This window comes from Amphibalanus amphitrite, unplaced genomic scaffold, assembly GCF_019059575.1.
Source record: "Amphibalanus amphitrite isolate SeventyFive unplaced genomic scaffold, NRLGWU_Aamphi_draft 000306F_arrow, whole genome shotgun sequence".
NCBI classification, from domain to species: domain Eukaryota; kingdom Metazoa; phylum Arthropoda; class Thecostraca; order Balanomorpha; family Balanidae; genus Amphibalanus; species Amphibalanus amphitrite.
In genome coordinates, this window is record NW_024881801.1 from 483,786 (window position 1) to 508,453 (window position 24,668).

Here is a 24,668-nt window from a genome sequence, read left to right on the forward strand (position 1 = left end):
TTACTCCTGTGAGTTGACTGTTGAGGGCAGGCAGGCATTCCTCCTCAAAGGCTCTGGTGGCGTCATCTGGGATTGATATGGTGCTGCCATCTATGAGCAAAATGTTATTACATTATTTGAGGACATGTTCGCAATCGCATCGCTGCATATACATACATACATAGTGCATAATGCAACGTGGGTATGTACAGTACACTGGCGGATCCAGGGAGCATTTCGGGCAAGGTATATAAAAACACTTGATTTTGGGGAAGATTTGAAGCAAGTCCCCCCCTCCCCCGCAGCGCCCAAAATGGACAGTCTTGCGTTTTTTTCTAGAATAAAATAAAATAAAACAACTTCTACTATATAGGAAAAGATTGTTTTAAACTGCTCATCAGTGCGTAAGGAATCGAAATCCGGCGAGATTTGGGAAATTACAGAAACTTTTTGGGGGTAGATCGGGTAGGTACCTACTCCCCGGGTTACGGACAAAAGTACGTATCGCTAAAGTACGTAGGACAAAAGTACGTAAGCAAAAGTACGTAGGATTAAAGAACGTATCGCAGAAGTACGTACAGTATAAAGTACGTATGGACAAAAGTACGTCAGGGACAAAAGTACGTATCGCAGAAGTACGTACAATATAAAGTACGTATGGACAAAAGTACGTCAAGGACAAAAGTACGTATCGCAGAAGTACGTACAGTATAAAGTACGTATGGACAAAAGTAGGTCAGGGACAAAAGTACGTATCGCAGAAGTACGTACTGTATAAAGTACGTATGGACAAAAGAACGTCAGGGACAAAAGTACGTATCGCAGAAGTACGTACAGTATAAAGTACGTATGGACAAAAGTAGGTCAGGGACAAAAGTACGTATCGCAGAAGTACGTACTGTATAAAGTACGTATGGACAAAAGAACGTCAGGGACAAAAGTACGTATCGCAGAAGTACGTAGGGTATAAAGTACGTATGGACAAAAGTACGTCACGGACAAAAGTACGTATAGCTAATGTACGTAGGGTAAAAAGTACGTATGGACAAAAGTACGTCACGGACAAATGTACGTATCGCAGAAGTACGTAGGGTATAAAGTACGTATGGACAAAAGTACGTCACGTACAAAAGCCTACGTGTAGCAAATGTACGTAGGGTATACCTAAAGTAGGGTAGCCTTGGGCAAGACGCCCCAGATAATTTATTTTGCTACATAGGTACCTACTTTTATCTCACATCACCTGGATGGCCAAATTTGTGCTCAATGTGTTCTTTGGACATTTTACTTTAAATTCCATCCCTCAAATCCATTCACTTATGATCGGACTCCCAGCTAGGAAGTGCTTTGTGAAGCAACTGCAAATGGGGCATTTTGCCCCAACCGTTTGGTATCGCCTTTGTTTGCGTAGCTCTCTTATGTACGGAGTTAGACAGGGGGGGGGGGGCGAAAAACGCCCCTCCCCGGGCTGCGGTGGTTGGAATTACCAGAAGGGAGGATTTTTTCCCAGAACCCTGCCAGTTCCGAGAAACATCGGTGAGGCGTTTTACCTCGGCGGGGCGACTTGCCCCGGTCTACCCTACGTGTGGACAAAAGTACGTCACGGACAAAAGTACGTATAGCAAATGTACGTAGGGTACTAAGTACGTACCCCGCCCTTGGGTTAAGTTGATCAATGTGTAATACCTTTCTTATTCTTTATTTAATGAGCATTTGTTACAAGGCATAGCAAAATTTCTCGATGAGTAAATGGGCGAAATGGACAAAGCTATATTATTTGGTATATGAATTTATCATGAGTTCCCTTATAGTATGGCAACAGAGCAGCAAGAAAAAGTGGCTCAACTTACACTGGCTATACCCTACTTCTAGCATACGTACTTTATACACTACGTACTTTGGCATACGAACCGTACGTACTTTTGGCAACGTACTTTTTACACTACGTACTTTTGCATACGAACTTTTGCGTACGAACATTTGCGCACGTACTTTTGGTATACGTACTTTATACACTACGTACTTTTGCATACGTACTTTTGCGTACGAACATTTGCGTACGTACTTTTGGCATACGTACTTTATACACTACGTACTTTTGCATACGAACTTTTGCGTACGAACATTTGCGTACGTACTTTTGTCATGCGTACATTTTACACTACGTACTTTTGCATGCGTACTTTTGCGTACGAACATTTGCGTACGTACTTTTGACATACGTACTTTATGCACTACGTACTTTTTCATACGTACTTTTGCGTACGAACATTTGCGTACGTACTTTTGACATACGTATTTTATGCACTACGTACTTTTGCATACGTACTTTTGCGTACGAACATTTGCGTACGTACTTTTGGCATACGAACTTTATCGCCTACGTATATTTGCGTACGAACATTTGCATACGTACTTTTGTCCTACGTACTTTAGCGATACGTACTTTAGTCCTAAAGGCCTACTCCCCAGCCCCGCAGCGCCTGCGTCCAAGACCGTCTTTCTGGATCTGCCAGTGGTAGGTACCTACTTAGGTATATAGTCCTATGAACATTTGCGATGTGCACTTTTATTTACACATATGACTATTTGCTGGCGTGAATTCGGTGAGTGTTGTACTTAAATATGCACAACACTCAAATATATTGTATCCTACTTCGTATTTCCCTCAACTAGTGTTGTACGTACAACACTTAAGGTACCTACGTAATACGTACCTATGTATACCCACCCACCCCTACCTATAGCCTATTCCATTTTCTGACCCTGTGTTCTTTTTGTCCGCGAAGCTCTCTTTTGACGGCCGCAGTTGAACGTACGGCTCTTACGAGATTAAGCGGTAGGTTTTGCACTTTTACATTTCCGGTTATATCTCAGAAACTAATCAATCTACGATGAAGCCATTTTACACGATCATGGCCGGCTTGTGAACCAACAAGTCGATCGCATCTTCAACACTTAAAAGCTTCAGACGACGAAGATATGGCCTGAAGTACACTACATTTTCTAGGTGCAAAACCTACCTTAGGTTTTGCACCTAGAAAATGTAGTGTACTTACCTACCGCTTAAACCCGCGAGACCTGAACTTTATAGTATAGTACCTATACAACGATACCTACAGGATTAGACATACGAACGTTGTCGTGATGCGATCATCGGTCCATTACCCACTACCCAGCCATATGAACGGCGCAAATAAGTCAGTACCTACAGATGAAAATAAAATTATAGTAATAAGCTTTTTTTCCAAAGAGCACGAGCACACTCGGTTTATTGTAATTATCGCACACCGCAGCGCATGCTCATGAAGCGATAAAAATTAGCAAAAACAAGCGCTGAATATAATTGACTAGGGATGTCATGTCTAAACCAGAACTTATCAATCTGCGGACACATATGTGTCCGCATTGATGCATTGCATATGCAATGCATTAGGTATGCATTTTCGAATTTCGGGCTCATTTGCACTGGCCTTTACCTGACGTGACAATGTGCGATGTTATATAAGAAAGATCGATAGCATCAAAGTGGTCATAGTTCTATACAAAATATGCAATATGCATATCGCCATCGGTCAATTATATTAAAGTTGGTGCACATTGCACAATACTTAAGCTTTAAAACGTCCGTTTTCGTTATAAAAAGCAAACGTTTCTAATAATTTCACCTACACAAGAAGACCGAGACTTCTACCTATTCGTCTTCCAAACCACATAGTTCAACAGGTAATGACGTAAATGACAAGCGCAGGGTCGTCTGCCACTATGAAAAACGCGAGTCCATGGTGTACATCGTCCAGTGCTCCGTCATGGTGACACCGCTAGACCCAGTCGGTCGTTTCAGTCATTAGTCAAGGCGTTTCAGTCTCAGCGGACCGAGCAGGGGTGTTGGTGACTGGTGCCGTTGGATGGTGCGGTCTGACTATGTCTCGTGCCGTCCGGTTCTGACGCTCCTCCCCTGCGGCAAAAAGTGGGTATAGTCATATGGTGACGGACATTGAGCGTGGAGATTGAGGAGATGAAGCGTCGATGAGACACAGGACAGGCTATACTCGAAGACACTTTTTTTGTACCTTCTACAGGGTGTTTCAGGGTGCAGGGTGTTTCACAAAAAGTGTCAAAAAGTATAAGGTCATAATGCACATAAGAACAATGTTTTCTAACTGGAAATGTGCATATCATTTCATCCGCAATTGACAATTGTTGGACATTTGAAAATATAACAGCGATACCAGTATAACGCCTTTTGGGGCGACTAACGGAGCGAGCGAGAGGGTGGGCCTTGCACGTGCGAAATTTCGACGGGGTACCTCCAGCTGACTTGTGCACGGCACTCTACTAACCGGTCTCTAGCGATGTGCCAAATTTGAGCACAATCGGCCCAGCCGTTCTCGAGATCTGGAAGCGGCACCCTGCACGTGCGCACGTGCAAAATGGGTCCCAACTAACTTGTGCACGGCACCCTACTAACCGGTCCCTAACTGTGTACTAAATTTCAGCGCAATCGGTCGAGCCGTTCTCGAGATCTGGAAACGACCCCTGCACGTGCGCACGTGCAGCAGCACCCCAACTCTGGCACATGGATATGCAGTGCCTAGTGGGTGCCTACCTACATGCCAACTTTCAGCGCAATCGGCCAAGTAGTTACCGAGATATTGCAACAATTACAAAACGGACACCTCTTCGTTTTGCACGTGGCACGTGCATAAGGGGTCACCCACATGCATCGGGAATAGTCCAATACTTGGTAGAAGGAATGAAGCTACCCTACAAAAATTACCGCGTGTAAATCGGTCAAGTGGTTGCTGAGATATGAGCCTCGCAGAAGCGTGACCACGGCCGGCCGCTCATACTCAGAAATTTCCGTTAATCTAAGGAAAGACTACGCTCGCTTCGCTCGCTCCGTAATCACCGTCACTCAAACCTATTCCACATATCCGCCCCTTCTTTTGATGCACCGTTTCCGCACGTGTCCGGAGGTGGCTCACAGCCCGTTTTCATATTCAGCGTCCAGACTGTCGGCAAAGCCTTGAATTGTGCTCTTCAGCTCCCGAAGTGATGCGACTTGAGTCTTCCTCAGCTCTGCGAGAGCTACTGAGTCACTGACCAAAACCAGAAGTCTAGCGGTGACAGTTCGGGGCTTCGCGCTGGCCATGGTGGCGGGCGGTGAGGCAGCTGATTATTTTGCCCAGGAACTTCTGGTCCAGCCAGTTCCTGGTGGCTACAGCCGTCACAGTGGTTGTTTTTGATAGCTTGTAAGGCCTTGGCTATTTCTGATGTTGAAATTAGCTTCTTGTTATCTTCAAAGGCCCTCAAAAAGACCCTGACCTTTTCAACGGTTTCCGCCGAGATGTGAGGGGCGACCCATGCCTTTTTTGGGACTGGAACTGGCATCGAAGGAGCCCTTTTAAACCTCTTAAGAAGCTCTTTTAAACTTTTATAATCTGGAACGTAGCGAGGTGAGAGAGTAAAACGTTTCCTGAAAAGTCGGCATACCGTTTCAAAGTTTCTGATGGCACCAAATGTAAGTGTAATTCACCCCTCCTGTTGGGGTGTAAATAACCTGTTCTTGGTCTGTATAAGGAAAAAACGACTAGTAACTTTGGCCTCCTGCCCTCGCTCCGTATGGGTGTAAAATACATCTTAAATGGACAAAGCATAAATGTCCAAACATTTGCAACAAAGCCACATGCGCAATCACGTGATTTGCATATTTTATATATCTTTAATAAGCATTTACTTTTTGACACTTTTAGTGAAACACCCTGTAGTTCTATCACAATTCACAACCATTTCCGTTTTTCGTTTCGAATAGGTACATTCACATACCTATTAATTCTTCAAATTTTGGTATGAACCAGTAATGATACCTACTGGCACTAATATGACTAAACAAAAATAACATGAATAATATGACTAAACAAATATGCCTAAAAATACGATGCTTTGGTTACGAGAGACGAAAACTTTTATTGCTTGAATCATAAACGATTGGTCCGATTCAAACATATTCGTATAACTTCCTCCAACCAAAGCTATTACCCGCCCCCTGCAAGCTCACCGTTTGGAACTAATGGCGGGAAGTTGCGCTACCAACGGTAGGTTCCGCCGCTCCTCGTAATCCAGTTCACAGAGTACCTGACCATCGTGAAGGTAGTAGCGGTCGCCCACGCAAAACCTGCGAAACATATCGATAAGTGCATTTGAATGTTTATCTGACGGTCTAGATTGGAATGACCTGTGAATATATGTAAATATGCATTCCATATCTCACCCTAATGAGGTCGATATAATCAATGGCGAAAATCAATAGCCGTACATACATATAAGGCCTTGGCCGTACATAAGTAAGCGATATAATTTATTTTGGCTACCGATAATATTCATAAAAGAGCAGGCTGAGACTAAAAACAAATATGATATTACGACTTCCGAAAGGCCATATTACCTATGCATGGCATACGCATTCTTCCCGTCAAATCGCTAGCCAATGCAGATCAATCACCGTTGGTTGCAGCGACGACAGGCGAAACACTCGAGGTGGTAGACGTTCTCTCGGGCCCGCATCACCATCTCGAAGGCTGGGATCGGCTTACTGCAGGCAGTGCAGTGGCCGCTGCTGCCAAACAGCCTGGCAAAACAGAGCGGAAATATTTGAGTCAGTTTGATGTAGAATGGGCTGCTATCGCGGAACTCGTAAATCTTTCTTGTCCGAGGCACATCCGGCATCCCTGCTCCCCGTTCCGGTACCCCTGTCCTGTCAAGTGTCGGTCTTTCCTACTCCACTCTGCCCCTAACCTGCTCTATCCCGCCTTCTGCAGTTTGTCCTGTATGTTATTTTACTCTCACTGCTCCCTGTCCCGTCCGGCGCCCTGTCGCAGACCTCTATTCTGTCCCTTCAAGCCCCTTCCTTATTTCCATGTCCCCTGCCCCTGTCACGGTCGGTGCTGTGCCCTAGCACGTCCGGCCGCTGATTTCATGCTCGTGAGGTGGACCAGAGGGCGATCGTTTCCTGGCCGAGCTCCGCGACTAACGAGGGCTTACTGCGTCTGTATCGGATCGGTACACAGTGGGACAGCGGTGGCCCGTGGTCCAATTAGTCCCTGTTCGGACCGAGGGTCAGTGGTGGTGGTGGGACGAGGGGCCCGGCATGGTCCCGTGGCACGGGAGGGGCCGGATCCAGAGCTGGTGTCGACACTGGTTGACTGTATACAGACTGTACGCTGCAGACGAGTCTGACTGAGGTTATTTTCGTCGCTAGAGACGGGTCTGACTGTATACACCCCTTATAAGGGGTAGCTGAGCAGTGAGCAGGCGCACGGACGAATGGGGAAGAAGGTCGATTGTAGGATGAGAAGGCTACGATAACAGCTATGTAAATGGGTGGTACCACTGGTACCAATGACTTCCTCTATGTATAGAGCCCTGCAGTGACGTAACTTCACACATTCGTGTCCAAGTACGATTGGGAACGACTACCTGTATAGCCACTGAGAATTGTGATGAATGTGTCGGGAATAAGCGCTGCTTATAGCTACCGGTTCATTACAAGTTAAATCGTTACAAGCCCAATCAGCCACGCAGTTCAGAATGTGAGCACTCGCTATGCCAGGCTTCATCAGTGGCCCTTTAATCACTTCTCAGAATGAAGCCCGACCGATCAATCGATTAGAGCTACTCCAACCATTTTCTTCTGTCGCTACCCTTTCAGAGTAGATGGCTCGTAATCATCGCATTAAAATGTGAATGCCTGGGCGGCTCAGCCGCCTCTCATCTCCCGTCGATTGGCCTCATTTGATTGGTGTTCGTCGCTCCCGATAGGATGAACATCACCGAGTGTACAGTTACTACAGTTAGTAACGAGTAGACACGGTCGCGTCGGGCGATTTGACGACGGCCCGGGGCGGAGGCCGCTTCATCTTGACACGTCCAATTTACTCCGATGACTTTGTGCGGATAGGAAGGAATTTAATTTCGGGAACAACGCGACCTGTCGGCGCCCAACATGATTGCCCGGCCGGATCGCAGCTCCAAGTTGGAATTGATAGCCTTCGGGCGTCGAGTTTGCTGCCGATGGGATGGTGGCCCGTCGAACAGCGTTCCATTGTTGCAAGCCGTTTCGTTTGACGGACGGAACAGGCTCGGAGTAGGCGCTTCAAACGGTGATCATTGAGTGCAGTCGTTTGGAAAAATGACATGAATGTTCGATGTCTACGTAACCAATGAAATAGTTGTCGATAGCCTCATTCCAGTGAACAATGGCAATAATGTTTCCGTGCAGCATATGAAAGTCTTCGTTCAAGATGAAACGTCAATTTGAGGAAAAGGCTACAGCAAAAAAGTCATGATTAATATTCATAATGGGCTGGCCATTAGTCCAAACTCCAAACAATATCACATGATCTCCATGCTCTGCCCTAGATGTACACATTGACCTAGTCCCGCCCCTCCCCACTCACAACTAGCCCCTTTCCTCCCCCACTCACACACTGACCTGAGGTAGTCTCTGCGACAGAGTATGAGGTCCGCCTTCTCGTAGAGTGACGACCCGACCTCGCCCAGGCGGCAGGCGCAGGCGCCGCAGCGCAGACACTCCTCGTGCCAGTACTTGCTGACCGCCTGCAGCAGGAAGCGGTCGGTGATGACTGCTCCGCAGCCGGCACAGTGACGGCACCCGCCTGGAGCGCTGACATCAGAGGGATCGGAGGTCACCTCCGACTGACGGCCGTCTGAGGAGAGGTCACAGGGAGAAGAGGTCAGTCATATCAAAAGGGCGTCGGACCGTCTATGGAGGTTGGCAAACCTGCCTCGACTCTCAGTCCAACAGCAGTAGCGCCCACTTCTATCACTCCAAATTTGGATTTTAGGGACCGATTTCGATGTGGGCCAGGTGTCGAATATTTACTTTTCCAGATACATCTGAAATAAGATGTAGCTCTGAGTCCTGAGGGAGGAAATCGATTAGGCAATGCTAGTTTCTAGTGTCAATCATAATCCCAAATACCTAGCTCGAGAACAAGATAATTAATCGCAACATAAGCAGACACACCCTGGGCTTCAAAATCTCATGATGACTAATAATTGCATACAAATCAGCGGTAGGTAGTCACTAGTCAGTAGTCAGTAATGCATAGCATAAGCTGGACTCTGAGATTGATAGTCGTGGCTGCTGCGCCGTCAGCGTTACGAATATGATGCTGTGCCGCCACGCATGAGTGGATGCGGTACAGCCTACCTAGCCAGGCCGTTCCACGAGGGCTTTTCCAGCCACAGCTGCTCGTCCAGTAAACGAGGTGATACGAGGCTTAATCTGCGCGTATAATTACACATTTTCAACATCAGAAAATAAACTCACGCAAATGGCTCATGGAGGATGAATCGGTAATCGATTTTTAAAAGTTGTTCTTTCCCTTTCCCTTTCCTTTTTCTTCACAATCTGATGTGCCTCCTTCACTGCACCCCACTATGTAAGCTAACATAAAACATTTGAAGGTGCCTCAGAAACTCCGAGCTGCCTACATCTTACCGTTCCTATCTCGATTTTCCCGACTGCGAACCCTGCCTCGGTGGCCGCTACCTCGTGCGCCCTCATCAGACAGCATAGGAACGATCTTCAGAGCCACCGCCACACCCGAGTCCCAAACAGCACTCCGATCCTCGGCTCCGACGAACCCCGTCCAGCTACTACTAATCGACTGAGGATCCTCGGTCTTGCCTCGGTCACGGTTTGGTCACGGACGGCGGCAGAGACATCTAGTGAGGGATGCTTGTACTTCCGAGTACCAGCTGGTGACCAGCCAGCCGAACGATTTGCAATAAATTGGATCTTGAACAATGGTTTGGAGCTTGAGCTGGATAAATCCAGACAGGCATGACTGCTAGCTCGACATCTGAATTCTGTATTGTAGTCATTCGCTAAGACTGACATTCGTTCTTGGAATTCGATCGGTACCTATAGGCTTGCCTATAGGTGCAGGCACATGGGCAGTGACCGGACAAAATCAATTTCTAAGATGGTATTCTTCTAAAATTCTAAATCGAATCAATCGATCTGCGACCAGCGTTAAAGGAAAAGGGCCACCTTTAACATGGGGATTGAAACTGAGATAGCCATCTTGTAGCCCGTGTCCGAAAACCTATCTGTCGACCTCCTTACGGCCGATTTCGGCCTCCATTCGTAGTTATCGGCAATTTTAAAAGAAAATACGCCAGGAATGCGTCCTTATCCCAGGAATGCGTTCTTATCCGACAATACAGCCACCCGCGGCGAGGCTTTGGTTTTTTACCAATCAGCTCCAACCAGCTCAGCTTTAACCCATTTATGCCCAGGAATATTGACCATCATGAAAATCGATGAAATCAAAATATGTTATGCTCCTACCACGGCCTTGCATGGAATCGAAAATAGTTTTTGCCTGCAGCAAAAGTTTTTCGAGAAAAACGTAAAAAACATGCGGCACACCGGGCGCCACCAGTGTTGCGAAAACGCAACGACGGGCTCATCAGACGGACATAAAGTACACTGAACTGCCGTATATGCTAATATGTTTTGACAAAACATCAATCAACTGTTGAAAACTATTGCTTGAAAATGCGGACCCCACATCCATCATGCTCTATAACCCGCCTAAGAGCCTCAGTGAGGAAGCATAACTTCATGATTCGCGAACGGGGAGATGGCAACACGGTCATTATCAACCATTTACGTTGTCCATTGTTGTCCATTTAAAGTTGTGGTCGACACGTATCCAGGGGATGCTTTCTTTTTGGAAGCTAGACAGAGCCATTACCCCCACCTATCAGACCCCACACTGAATACAATTAAACGGAGGATTAGGAGTAAACCAGTGCCTCACGTATGCGCGTATATCCGCAATCATTGTTAACCACCCTCTTAGGAGTAAAGTTAAATTCCATTGCAGGTTAGTCGTACCCACTCTCAGCAAAAAGAAAAAAGGACCGATCCGGCTCTCACAAATTACCCGCGTAAGGCGTAGCGCATCACAACAAATCGACTCCCAGTTTATCATGTTAACACCTAATCCAAAATGTTCATGGCCCCACTCTCAGCGACCTTCACGTGTAACCTCTTTCTCGAGACAATGCCAGGACAGAATGGTGATTCGACGTCAATCCGTCCTTTCCATCTTCAGGATAGTTGAATCCTTCTCCTCCACGCCTCAACCCCCTGTTCCGGGCGGGACAAAGGACGCGGGCAACTATATACATGTATATCGCAATCGGGCAGCTCACATAGGAGCGCGCCTGTAGCCGGGTGCAGTGAGTGCTTGGGAGGGGGAAGGGGGTGGGTCATGGGTGGCCTGCCCACTGGCTGGGCTCAGTCTCCAGTCTACGATTAGACAAATGTCTCCCCTAATTCCAATAATCCTGCTAGCTCTAAAATGGTCTGATTAGATAAAAAGCCTATCAAAGTAAGAAAACGAGCATATACTCCACATCAAGCAGCTTATCAATCTATGCAAGTTATGAATCCTAAAAAATATTATTTTCCCAGGTCCGCCCTCGTTACCCCCATGCCAAATGGCTCTGCTACCCCCAGAGGGGGCCTATCCCACTATTTGCCGACCCTCAGTTATCTTTTCTAACGTAAAGGTTGGTAGTCAGCAGATTGTATCCAGAGAATGGCGATGCCTATCTGTCGCGTGATACCAGACTACATCCCCGTTATTCATTATATATGCACAATGTACATAGTAGATCCAATTTCCAAAGAACCTAATTATCTCTCAGCTCCGTCAGCATCGCCGACCGTTTGATGCATGGGTCCTTTTCGTACCATGCGATTTTCAGATGCATGGAAACACATTGCTTATGTGAACGAACAGCCCGAGGCCGATAATCTGCGAGAGAAAAAGAAAGGAGTGTTAGTGGCTGTTTGAGCCAGTAAATGTGAAATGTGTCGCAACATTTTACGTGCGAACGCACCTTGCACTAAACATACCTATACACGTCCCTCATGGCATAGGCGGCGGAGCGGGGGAGGCACCGGGGCACCGTGCCCCCCTTGATTTTGCCATTTTAACATTATTCCTATGGGCGTTGCATGGAAATGGAAATGGAAAAAATGGGACAAAAAGTCGGCAGTGCCCCCCCGCCCCCCCCTTAATTGAAGATGTTCCGCCGCTACAGCATCATGGCTACAAAATGAGAGAGAGAGAGAGAGAGAGAGAGAGAGAGAGAGAGAGAGAGAGAGAGAGAGAGAGAGAGAGAGAGAGAGAGAGAGAGAGAGAGAGAGAGAGAGAGAGAGAAAGAAAGAGAGGGAGAGAGAGAGGGAGAGAGAGAGAGGGAGAGAGAGTTGGGGATCGAGGAGGAGAGGGAGGAAGATGGGCGAGAGAAAGAGAGAACCCACAGCGTATCACGAGTGAAGTCTATTGTTGATACTCATACTTCCGCTACCCTGCCAATGTGCCCATCGTTGCGTTTTCGCAACATCGCTGTCTTTCCGATGTGCCCTTCGTTGCGTTCCCGCAACGCGACCGTAGTCATATTTGAAAATAGTCACAAACCCTTTTTGTAGCATGATTTCTTTAAAAAATGCATATCTAAGCTATTGTAGGGACTCTGCAGAATATGTTTACACAATATTCATTACGATATTATTAAGCACTTAGCCTACTTATCTTGGTTTTCGTGACGTCACCGCTCACAAAACCTTCGACTTCACTCTGGGAGCTCTAGGCAGTAACTTACCGGCTGCACAGACTTGTAACTGCGTAGCGTCATGCGCACAACCATGCTACACACGCTGAAAGTTGTCTCATCGGTGAGCCTCTTTTACACACTTCTCAAGCTACGATCACGTCGACCCTTGCTTGCGTTGCGAAAACGCAACGAAGGGCGTAAATGGGTTAACCAATCAGCTTATCTGACACAATCCGACGAGTCTGTCTTCTGAACGCTGATTGGCTTGAGTGTGACGTCATCGCTATGCCATCATACAGTAGGTGCCGTAGAGAGTATCAACATAGTACCAATATGTTAAATAGTTTTAAATACTTTTTCGCGAATTGTGCACTTCTGGCACCAGTTTTAAAAAGAAAATGAAAAATAATAATGTCAAAATGAAAAACAACGCTATCTTCATATTTCACGAAGGTGGCCCTTTTCCTTTAACCATATGGTGGCCGATAGCATTCAACATGCACTATGCAGTGACGCATTTTTTTTCGGTCTGATTTTACTGAGGAAAAGTTTATGAAGCATTTCATTCACCCATAGATAGGCCATTATATCAACTGTATTATACACTGCCTATATAGGCAGTTTATAATTCGTGGAATTCAATTTTAACGTCTATTAAAGTAAAAAGAAACTTGTAAATGCAAGGAGACCTTCAAATCAGCATTTACGAGGTTGCCGATATTCAGCGATCGCAACAACACGAAGAACGTTCTAACGACTAACAGTACAAAAATTAGAATCGGTAGGTCTAGGTAGGTACGCAAGCTTTTAAATTGGTCACTCACGCGTAACCATATGCCAATGAACAACGAACTTTTCCAAAATTCAAATGTCTTTTCATCCTATAAAAACTCCGTACCACAACGGCGAGGGCAAGTTTTTATTATTTACTTCTCGCTACTGCCAACTATGCTGAAATAAGCCTATCAATTCCTTCCCAAATGAGAGCTTATCATAGTCTCGGATCATAAACCACCCTAGCGTCGCATCAACTTAGGAACTATTCCACATCAAAGTGGTTTCTTGGACGAGCATCAGACGAACTCCGGCAGTAGGGCATGCCTCATATTGTCTGAAATACGTCACCGTTTCACCCGTCATTTACCGTTATGAAGCGGGCCGGCAGGCACAGGCTGCAGCGGTCAAAGTTTCTGTAGAACCGCAGCGCGCTGACATCAGAAAATGTTTACCAAGCTTAACTGGTTCTCTTCTGAGACCGACAACACTGTATGGAAGTACGAACTAAAGCGGACCAATTGGCCATTGATACCATTGATGCATCACCATACTGTGATTACGTATGGTTGAGCTGAGAGCTCTGCAGCAGCTTCCGTAATCGTTTATTCTCAGATATGTTTCTAAAAAGTTCCAGTCTTAAGTCCTCACTCGACCAGGCCCGGCCAACGCCACACCTTTTATACATTTTCACGTATAGCATTACCGACGACGTAGCCGCTTCATCAAATTTGACATACTCTCTTGAGTTGATAGGCTGCCCCTGCATAACGGGGCAGCCATCCTGCATATTTAGCGTTTCTATGTAGAATAGAAGCTAATCGTCCAAATCGTCGATAGGAGGAGGTGCAACTGCACTGAGAAAAAATTTTACCACCCTTTGGAAACTAACCCTTTTATTCAGGATGAGACTCATGCCATACTCAGGTAAACTAACGTATTTACCAACGATGCCTTAGTTCGTTCATAGCTCCTGCGATGATGTGAGGCAGTACTCATCGATGCTTGGTATTTATGCTCAGGATCATGAGTATGTGGTTAGTAATCTAGCCGTGAGTAGGCTTCCAGCTCGCTGATTGGTTGAGCCGATGTGGCACAGCCGCGCACGTTTCGCGCGCGTCTGCCATTATTTCAGTTGAATTCTGTTGCTTGGTGGTGAAAGTGCGTCGCTCGCGTGTGCAGCATTTTATGGACTTGGTGTGCAGAAACTGAAACTCGGATTCCGAGGCCAATAGTAAGTATGTTCATATACATTACTTACCTTATTAATATTTATTATTGATCAATGACCATAAGCGCAATTGTGTGTCGCGAGGAAATAGGCATATAAGGTACCGTGAGAGATGAGGGAGATGTGAGAGCACATCTCCGAAGAGAGATGTGCCCTAAAGAATAGGTAATTAGTGAAGATTTTTGCTTTGCAGGTGTTATTTTAATGATGGAATGCGTATTTGACGATATTCAATGCTTTTGTTCTATGAAAAGTTTTGATGATGAAATACGTGAAAATATCATGTAAATATTTTATCCGCTGGGTTCCTCTGGGTTGTGTTGGATATATTAAGGTAGGGAAGTAGTTTTTTTTCAAAAATGTGTCGTTAAAATATACCGACTGTATGTCTCCTTTCACAGTTTCTTCTGGATATACCACCGCACTGCTGCATGCCGGGGCTGGTGCCGGTGCAGACGCTCGCCCCGATCGACGCCGGATGCTCGCCGCCGGGTGGCTTCAGAATGTGAAGTTGCCTGCTCCTGTTCGATAGGTACGGAGATCTATAGCTCATCTTAACAGGTTCCTAAAAAGTTACTAGATTTTTTTTTACTTCTTTCTGTATCTTGCGATCACAGTGTCAGTATATAAAATATAATTATGCCATCTGCATAATTTAGCGCGGCATGCTTTGCAAAAAGAAAAACACTAGCCGTTTTCACGACGGGTTATTTCAGGAGTTTTTTTTTTTTTTGATATACCTATCTCCAGAAGCGCTGCGCCGATTGTCACCAAATCCGATACAAAGCCGATCGTATTTCTTCATTAATATAGAAAATATTTTTTTATAAAAAGGTTTTATTTTTTTGCTGATCATTTTTAGCATAAAAATCATAAATCCATTGAAAAAACTATTTTCGTGAAAGTGAACTATTCCCTTTAACACACCTCGCCGATGTATTCTGAAGTTTCCGCTTTATTTCTTAACAGCTTATTGTTTTCGGTCCATAGGTAAAGTTTCGGAGACACTGGTGCGTTTTCCGGAAACTGCAGTCTCAAGGATGGCGACGGAGAAAGTGCGCCCATGGTCTTCCATGCCCTCGCGCTACTGAGCCAGAATACCAGCAGCCAGCACCCTTCGAGCTGCAGTGCGCCGATCTCGCGGTAGGAAGCGGTTCAAAAACTAAGCGATCTCGCGCAGTGTTTGCGATCTATGGGAGTGTTTCATTGTTTTTTTTTTACGGACGTCTTTTAGTGTTGTGTTTAATGGATTGCGCCCCGTCCTCGGCTCTTGAATTGCATGTTGGCAGAGATTTCGTATGATGGGTTTTGTAATAAACGTCAGTGTTTTCCTCGTGTTTGTCACGTCTGCAAGGCGTAAGGTTAACGAACGCATTTTTGGTTTTATGCGTTGGCATCCGCGTTAGTAAGACCCATCTTAAATGGGTTAGTATTATCGTTATTCAGGGTTGGTTATCGTTAGTATTAGCCTGAGTAAGTGTGTGGTCCACCTTGGTAATACTGTGGGTAGCGTCTTAGTAGAAGCTCAAACCTGAGTACTTAGGTGGTGAGTTTTGACAACTCACCCGGAATACTCACGTTATGTATGAGTCACGTTAGTGTTAACATGAGTATCTCCAGAGTACCAAAGAGTAGTTACCAAGGGAACCTGAGTAGTTGCCGTCGTGAGTTTTGACAACTCAGTTTGGGGTGGTAACGTGAGTAATTTTTTCTTTCAGTGTGTATTTACCTCCCATGGCCGTACACATGATGAGAAGGAGGTTGGCTGGGCGAGGGTTAATTAACGATTGTTAGATCCCAGCCATCAGAGATGTCTCGTACCCTCACCTATGCTGGTGCTGGCGTCCACTGGACTGATGAGTTGGCCACCCGACATGGCGCGCGTCTTCAAGCGCTGCCGGCCAGCCGACATCTCTGCAACGGAGGAGCAGCAGTGATGAGCGAAGACTGAATTAAAAAGGACCGATAGTCTAATCCAGTCTACTACCAGTCTGATGCTGTTGTGGGTGAGCACTAGAGTCTCAGGTATTACGGGATTAGCAGCCAAGCCAGAGTGAAGCGAAGCTATTGTCCCATCCACGGGGCCTACGGCGCAGCTATTATCCCCGTACTGTCCCCAGTGTGATATACCACTTCTATGGCTGTCTGTCGACGTAACGCCGAGTGAGGCAGATTATTGGTAACCCTGGTGATAATAGAGGTTCATTGTGCGCCGTGGATGGTCTCATATGCCCTCTATCACACCGTGGGAAATTCAATTAGCGTCCTATTCTGGCGGAGCCATTAAAAACTGCGGTAGGATACACCCGGATACCCAGGTGTTGTAAAAACTCGTCAGAAATTTAATCGAAAGAAGCTGCCGAACTAATGGAAAACTTAACCAAGCGAGCCGGAGCAGGCTACGTTATTGAAGGGGCGGCCGGACGAAGTGGGGGAGATGGTGAGATAGATATGAATTGTTGGGGAGGCCTACGTATCATACCTATAGCGACCGTTATTTTATGCGAAGGATCTCATTTATCTTCGTTTTATCACTTAGGAGAGATTCTCGATTTTCATTATAAGGCCTTTTTGAAACTTGGAATCGAGAGAGTATTTTATTAACACATCCAATGACATAAAAGAAAGATGGGATGACAGGAATATGAATGGAAAATCAAAATGAGAGAAATCTATTCAAAACTTTGGCATTTGTTCTTACCTGATGCAACGTCATAATGTCCACCCTCGCACTTATAGGGGGTTGGATGACAGCCCAGTGGCTGTTTTCGAATAACGCGCGTAAAAAGCAGCCCTAAAATTTTATGACCCTGACCTCAATCATCTCTGACCTGTGACCTGTTTTCCGACACCATGTCGGGCCGGAATTGAGATTCGGCGTATATACATAGGTATGTCGGCACACATAATCCGTGCGTGACTTTTTGTGATTAGGAACGTGCCAACATGTGAAATGATGCTCGTCCCATGCATATGATGGGTGTTTGGTCATTTGAAGGTCAGATCAAGGTCATTGATTGAAGTTTGGCGACCTCGGGTGATTTTTCGATGTTTACGACATTTTGTGGTAGTTTTGGAGCTGATTTTGAATTTATATAGGGGAAAGTGGGGTAAGACGGGCACCTTAACTTTGGAGCCATTTTTCGGCCGGTTAGAAACATCATAGAAACGGGAAACTGGGTGAAAACCTTTTTCAGACATTTTACTTTCATTTGCCAGAAGATGAGACTTAGACCTGATTCAACAAATAAACTGCAGCTATTTTTGCAAAACCTTGCAAAAACCCGTCTTACCCCACCCCATGGGGTAAGACGGTCACATGGGTAGGGCAAGACGGCCAGCTTCTTTCACCGATCAGCGCAGCTCGCAACAAATGCCCGAGATTAGCCGCATTTATACAGTCGCTCGTTGGTCTCAAGTGCTTCGGAAATGGCAGTATACGAGATTCGTGCAGAAGGCGTATGCTCCTATATAGGCCCTAGTTCAGAAGCCATGTAGAACCGTTTTTCACATTCATTATTCGAGAATAAACTGTGCCGAAGGAATATTGCTAACATGTCTGTGAGTATCGGAATCGAACATATTCTTATTAGAAATGCTTCTTTTTTCCTACAGCAACAAAAATATTTTCACCATTACAGACCCATTGGGTTCATAGTTGCCCGTCTTACCCCAAACTCAATGTCAGAAGTTCAGCACGATTTTTCGCTGTGGACAATTTGATGCAGACAAAGCAAATCCGCCGTAAATGAACACTGTTGGCATATGAGTGTACCACAAGTGATTGCGAGTTTTTAACTCTATAGTGCTGTACACAAAAGCTTGCACAATACATTATGGATGTTTTCAATGAAATGAGTGTTTTAAAGAAATCAAAATAAAAGATTATCGACTGAACACAAATTCACCAGACTTGAATGGTGGTGTGTAGTGGGAAAGGCAATTCTGGTCCTAACTTTTCTTGCTCGTAGCGCTATTGGTTTGGTCTGCAGAAGGGGTGCCCGTCTTACCTACCCTGACCGTCTTACCCCACTTTCCCCTATCTTTTACACTGATATTTGTGCTCATAGGCGCGGGAGCCGGAGGGGGCAGTGGGGGCAGCTTGCCCCCCTCCCCAACTCTGGGACCGTGGAGGCGGTGCCCCCACAACTTTGAATTGAAACGGAATACCGCACTTTTTTGCAAATATATTCCATACTATTCCATTCCGTTCCATATCCTAGGTCCATCACAGACAAAAATGTATAGAAATTTATTATTTTCCACTGGTGAAAGCACAGTGTCGGAAACGTCTGCCTTCATTTTTGCTGTATGTGTATTGTGATTGCCTTTGGAACGTCAAATTTCATTTCCCTACACCTTTAATCATGCATAAATGCAACAAGGTATCGCCTTACTCACCTGCCAAGCGCCGCCTGCCGGCATGGGGTTCAAATGCCTTCTGCGGGAATGATTGTCGATTTCTTACCAGATGATCAAATCCTGCTTTTGACCAGCTCCTCGCAAACGACAGCACCTCCTTCAGTCTCGTCGCCCTCACTCGACCGCCTCCGTCGCCCAACTGTCGTCAGCTGGCCCGGCAGCGGAAGGCTCAAAGCCTCCTACCCTCCCTCCCCTCCACCCTTAACCCCTGCAGGCACCGACGAAGTTGGCCCGCCCCGACACCGTTTGGAGCGGCGAGACAAGGGCCCTTCCTCCCGTCGGATCGTGGAGCCGAAGGGATAGGTCGCTATTCACGTTCCATTTCGTCGGGGGACCAGATGACCAGTCGTCAACACCGTTATCTAACACGCTGAGGCCTCTGCAGTTGGCTTAGTCTGGGTCAGGAGCGAATTTTATCTAAAATGCATTGCGGAGCACTGGTGGATCTCCGGGGGGGGGGGGGGACCGGGCCAAAGTCAGGACTAGGGGCGGCCAAAACGTGATTTGGCCCCCCTTTCCAAATATAATTCGTCACTTTAATTTCCTATGGACCGTAATTCACAAAAGATGACGACGTGCATGTGAGATACGGATAAAACCTCATTCCAAACCCATTCAGTGCAAATATAGGTATCGAAAGCGGGAACGTTTTATCATTGGTACAAACGGAGTCCTGACCTTCGGTCTGTCAAAAGTAGGTACTTGCTAATGTTTTAAGCGCTCTTTCGAATGTTGACAGTCAAATAAATGTTTCAGGAATGTTACGATCTGACAATTGCCCTAGCATGGATTAAATTTACGCCGGGGATTTTAATTGAGAGGCGGAGGGGATTATCATCGTCACCTTCATCCCGTACCATTATAGAGCACCCAACAGTGACCGGCTTTGGCCCTTCTCTTTGAAAATGGCTGGATCTGCCAGTGTTTCGGAGGCTTAAAAAAAAACATACCTAGCCGTAAAATGCCCCGTGTGCTGTAGCTTGTAACTAAGTCGTCTGCCACAGTCGCCATTGCGATCGGCTTTTTTTGTGGCATAATTTTGCTCTAATAACCAGCTGCAACCCTGAACCCAAACACTTGATAAACTTAGACTAGTGTAATTATGAATTATGACCAAACGTTGGGTAGCTTCAAGCTTGGCACAAAATTGTTATCGTGAGCTGACGGTTTGACTTCAAAATGAAGGGATCCTCGGTCCTCGAAAATATGTGCTGCCATATTCATGCTTCCATATACGAGCGCTTATGACGCAGGTGAGGCAAAAAGAAATTTTGAAGTAGTGCTCAACACGCAAAGAAACTTTGCCGGGCATTGCTAGTTGCGTAGCAACCAGCTGCTGTAACACATGGTTGCCTGGCAACATCAATACTTTTACATAAGAGAGTCAGCAGTAGAACAGTCAGCCTCGGGTTATGGAAATGCAGGCATTGTTGATAGGTAAAGTTCATTATAGAATTCAGTGGTAAAGTTAAACGAAAGTAAGTTACAATTGGGCTTGTTCGCCGATTGCAGGTTATATGTGAACTGCAACTTAATTTTTCCACACATGAACATTTCATTTTTAATGTGCTCCGGCCAAGTGTAGGTGTAGGTGGTGTGTGTCATCACCAAATGCCAGTTGACAGCTGCAAATTTTACTGTTCCGGACCAAACTGTCTATTCTTAGTTGAGTTTAATTTCTCCCTCAAAATGTGAATAAATAATAATAGACCAATGATGAGGTGGGTGAGGGCTAATTTTCTTATGTAGACCATAGCTCTGTTCGCACTCCGTTTATTTATCAGCAGGCTGCAACCGCCAACCATGCTGCTGCTTCTTGGCTCCTCATTGGTCAAATTCAAGTGGTCTATTCATAAGACCAATGAGAGGCCAAGCCACGCCAGCAATAACTTCCTTATATGGGGAAAACCGACGGCACGCTGATATAAAAACAGTGCCCGAACAGGGCCCCTGTTGATAACAATAGCTCAGTTATCAGTGTCCTGTAACATAGGTACAGTATATACATTACTGGTTTGAGGGTTGATAACAAGCCTTTCATAAATATTGTTTCCATTCCTGTGTGTGCTCACTGCTCACACGATGCACATTGATGCACTCTTGGCCTGTGCAGAACTCCTAATGATGCCATCTGGCACCTCATATTTAAAGGGAATAGTTTGCTTTCCTCAAATAAGTTTTTGCAATGGATTTATGATATTTTGTGCTTAAAATGATCAGAAAATAAAATGAAGTTTTTATAAAAGGATTATTTTCTATACCTATTTTAATAAAGGAAGAACTAATTATTTGACGTGGAAGCTTTTTACAGTTTACACGTTGACCAATGGGCAATGAGCAGCATGGTGATTGGCTGACGATGATGTGGCTGCATTCCTCAGCAAGGCACTCATTCCTCTGGAAGGCACCCTTTACAGAACGAGAAATTGAATATCTTTGTCTGGGGTGATCGTTGGGCGGTAATAGCTCCTGATTTGTGCTAGTCTCAGCTCAAGCTACGAAACTGCTATTCCAGTTCAAACCCCATGTTTAAAGTGAACTATTTACTTTAATCACGTAACATTTACAAATGTCTGCAAAGGTCCGAGCAGTTGAGGTGTCCACAGTCCAATCAAACCTTCCCCTCCCCCTGTATGTTAGAATCTGTGAAAACTCCACTACGGGTAAGGGTGGCTGCGCGTCCTAACCCAGCAAGCAAGCAAGCAAGCAAGAAGGCAGGGCCTATGACCCCAAATGGCAAATACACAAGTAAAGGCAGATCAGGAACAGATATTCCTATTCACTCAGCAATCAGCATTGTACTGATGTAATCCATTGCAATATGCATTTACTCTGCTCATGTATTCTCTGTCAATTTGCCATCCTGTAGCTGTTATACCAATGGTGTGCACATTTTTCATAAAGCTATTGCTCCTTGTATTGCCAGAAATATTACACATAACAGTATCAATTTTGTTATTTTGTATGATCCTTAGAAGAACATAAATTCTAAAATGATCTTATATTTGACCCAATGGTACATATTTCCTATTGGGTCACTTGTGAAAAAAACATTTGTTATCAGTAGCATTAACCTCATTCTTCTCTTTCAGAGTTGTGCTTCTGGATGTGAGCTGCAGACCGACAGCAGCCATGTCGCTGGGGAGGCTGGCAGCCCTGTTGCCCGGCCTGACGCCGGCGCTCCGTCCTCTGTACGTTCCCTGCCGCCACGCCGGTCACAGCAAGTGGGCCAACATCCGGCACATCAAGGCGGCCAAGGACCAGGAGCGCTCCAAGAAGTTCGACCGTCTCGCCAAGCTGATGCGCACAGCGGTGGCCGAGGCCGGTCCGGATCCTCTGACCAACCTCCGTCTGGAGAACCTGATCGACCAGGCGCGCGGTGTCAACATGCCCAATGCCACCATCCAGTCGATCCTGAAGGCTGGCGCCAAAGGCCGCGAGAACGCCCGGCCCGGCGAGGTGGAGCTCTGCGGTCCGGGCAACTCGAGTCTGGTGGTCGAGCTCTTCACGGACAACGTGCGTCGCTCCGTGAACGACATCACGGCGTTCCTGCGGAAGCACCGCGGCCGACTGGGGCCGGCCAAGCACGCGTTCACGCGCTGCGGGGTGGTGGTGACGGCTCCCGGTCCGGGGGACCTGGACGCCGTCACCGAGCACGCCATCGAGGCTGGTGCCGAGGATGTGGAAGAACAGGACGGAGAGGATCCCGGGGAGAAGGTGCTCGTGTTTCACACCTCCTGGGATGACGTGTACGCCGTGAAGAAGGCGCTCACGCAGAGAGGGTATACAGTCAAACACGCTGAGACTCTTTATGAGCCGCTGACACCGGTGACACTAACGGGTGAGGACGCGACGCTGCATGAGTCGCTCCTGGATAAACTCAATGAGCTGAACGATGTGGTCAAAGTGTCTACAAATGCCGAGGTGGAATCGTAACCGTGGTGCTGTGCGAGTGAATTTGGGCGAATGTTGATATGTTTAATATTTTATTTGTGCATCATGCCGTAGCTGATCGTTTTCCTAGGCTCTTTTCGCAGCCTACCAGAATAAGTGAGTTGGTGCGGAACTAATGACGTCCGCATTTATCACTAAGCCATGCCAATGGTTTACCATTGGCAGAACCCACAACACCAACGGGTGCTTGATTGATTGTGTCATTCACCAACAGCTTGATTGTATGTGGTCGTATGCAGTCAAGGGTCGTAGAACTTGTTACCTACTGAATTTGTCGTGGTTGACTATTGGCTGCTGTTTGCAAACATGGCAAAGCGCTTCTGGTTGCTGGTTGCTGCTTGGTTATCACAACGTAAACCGTGGTGCTAAATGCACTGGAAAGAAATGACAAATTAATTTTGCGTTTTTCTTGGCTGGGTTTTACAGATGAGCTGTTCCTAACTAAAGCACAGTTGACTTTATTCAAAGCTTCATTCGTTATTCGTTGATATCTGCCTAGTTCCGGCCTTTCTCACTGGGTGGCAGGGTGCACCGATATTAGTGGAGATGGCGCCGTAATCGACATAAACATTTCCCCACCTCTTTTTACAACCGCCAACGGGGAAACGCTGCATAGACAAGGGAAAGATAGAGCTAGGGATTATTTTATAGAACTTTTTCCCGACTGGGTCAAAAAATCAAAAAAGATGCCTATTGCCTGCAAATCATCGCTGACCACTGAGGCTGAGAGTGTAGCACCCTCGGCGTACGGGACCAAGGAGCTGGGACCCCAGACCGCGAATGGCCAATGTGTGCGCTCAGTGCCTTCCGTTTCTACATACATACATCTGTACTGTCCGTTTAATGCGTCAGTGTCTGTGAACTGAACGGTGCAGTGTTATCGGTCCTGCCGGATCCACCCTGGCCGGCGCGGTCGGTGCCGGCTGGCCAGCTCGTCCTCGTAGGGAGGGAAGAGGATGGCTCTGGGTGGCCACCTTCAGCAGTTTTCACACTTGAGTCATAGCCCTCAGTCTTCACTCTCCCTCACACTCACCTGCTCACTGAAGTGAGAAGAAGCATGCGCTTCAGTCGAGCTGCTCCATCCTCTTACAGTGTAGTTATAGCCACTGCCAGTCGTCACATCACAGCGCCTAAGATGGTTCGCGTGATCAAGACCTTGACCCTGGGCGGTCAGCTGGTGTGACCTTGAACCGGCCAATCAGAGGTCAGCCTAACGTCACGTGACACGGGCCAACGAACCACTATCGGCCGGATGTGGGTGACAGCTGATGTCAGCAGTGATGACAGTGACATGTGACACTTGTGCGACATTTCACGCCGGCTATAACAGTAACAGTGAAAAGCTGACCGTGCGCTTCTGTCATTCACGCCTTTCTTAAAACGGCAGTGCCGAACAATTTCAGCTTAATAAAAGAGTGAAAATGAATGTCAGCATAAATTGTTTCATATCCGTCTGTCAAGCACAGGGTATTTATTACAAATTACATAATGAAAACCTCGTGATAAGAAGTGTGAGCTGTTCACTGCTCGCAGGCTGGAATCATGAGCCCCATACGCTGTTCATCACCCGTTCAACCTCCCCGACAGTGTCTGAGTTACTGTCTTGTGCAGGGTTTCGTTTGTAAACAACACAATAGCATCAGTC

The 24,668-nt window shown here is 46.3% G+C and overlaps 2 protein-coding genes across 7 annotated transcripts; one reads left to right on the top strand and one right to left on the bottom strand.

The window, feature by feature from the left end:
* Nucleotides 1-3,546: 3,546 nt before the first annotated feature.
* LOC122388049 (LIM domain only protein 3-like) lies at nucleotides 3,547-24,138 on the bottom strand. 3 transcript variants are annotated; one of them, XM_043378821.1, is made up of 6 exons: nucleotides 24,057-24,138; nucleotides 16,475-16,561; nucleotides 8,474-8,708; nucleotides 6,485-6,610; nucleotides 6,041-6,157; nucleotides 3,547-3,937 (listed from the first exon to the last, which is right to left on the bottom strand). In XM_043378821.1, exons 2-6 carry the CDS (start codon nucleotides 16,557-16,559, stop codon nucleotides 3,847-3,849), a joined length of 654 nt encoding a protein of 217 aa, XP_043234756.1. In that variant the 5' UTR covers nucleotides 16,560-16,561; nucleotides 24,057-24,138; the 3' UTR covers nucleotides 3,547-3,846. The 3 variants fall into 3 exon arrangements, with proteins under 3 accessions (XP_043234756.1, XP_043234755.1, XP_043234757.1); XM_043378820.1 differs by lacking the exon at nucleotides 24,057-24,138 and adding an exon at nucleotides 17,349-17,529; XM_043378822.1 differs by lacking the exons at nucleotides 16,475-16,561; nucleotides 24,057-24,138 and adding an exon at nucleotides 9,506-10,268.
* LOC122388048 (probable transcriptional regulatory protein Nmul_A2722) lies at nucleotides 20,426-23,419 on the top strand. Of its 4 annotated transcripts, none has more exons than XM_043378816.1 (2): nucleotides 20,426-20,547; nucleotides 22,162-23,419. In XM_043378816.1, exon 2 carries the CDS (start codon nucleotides 22,202-22,204, stop codon nucleotides 23,003-23,005), a length of 804 nt encoding a protein of 267 aa, XP_043234751.1. In that variant the 5' UTR covers nucleotides 20,426-20,547; nucleotides 22,162-22,201; the 3' UTR covers nucleotides 23,006-23,419. The 4 variants fall into 4 exon arrangements, with proteins under 4 accessions (XP_043234751.1, XP_043234752.1, XP_043234750.1 ...); XM_043378817.1 differs by lacking the exon at nucleotides 20,426-20,547 and adding an exon at nucleotides 20,598-20,654; XM_043378815.1 differs by lacking the exon at nucleotides 20,426-20,547 and adding an exon at nucleotides 20,660-20,790.
* Nucleotides 24,139-24,668: the final 530 nt, after the last annotated feature.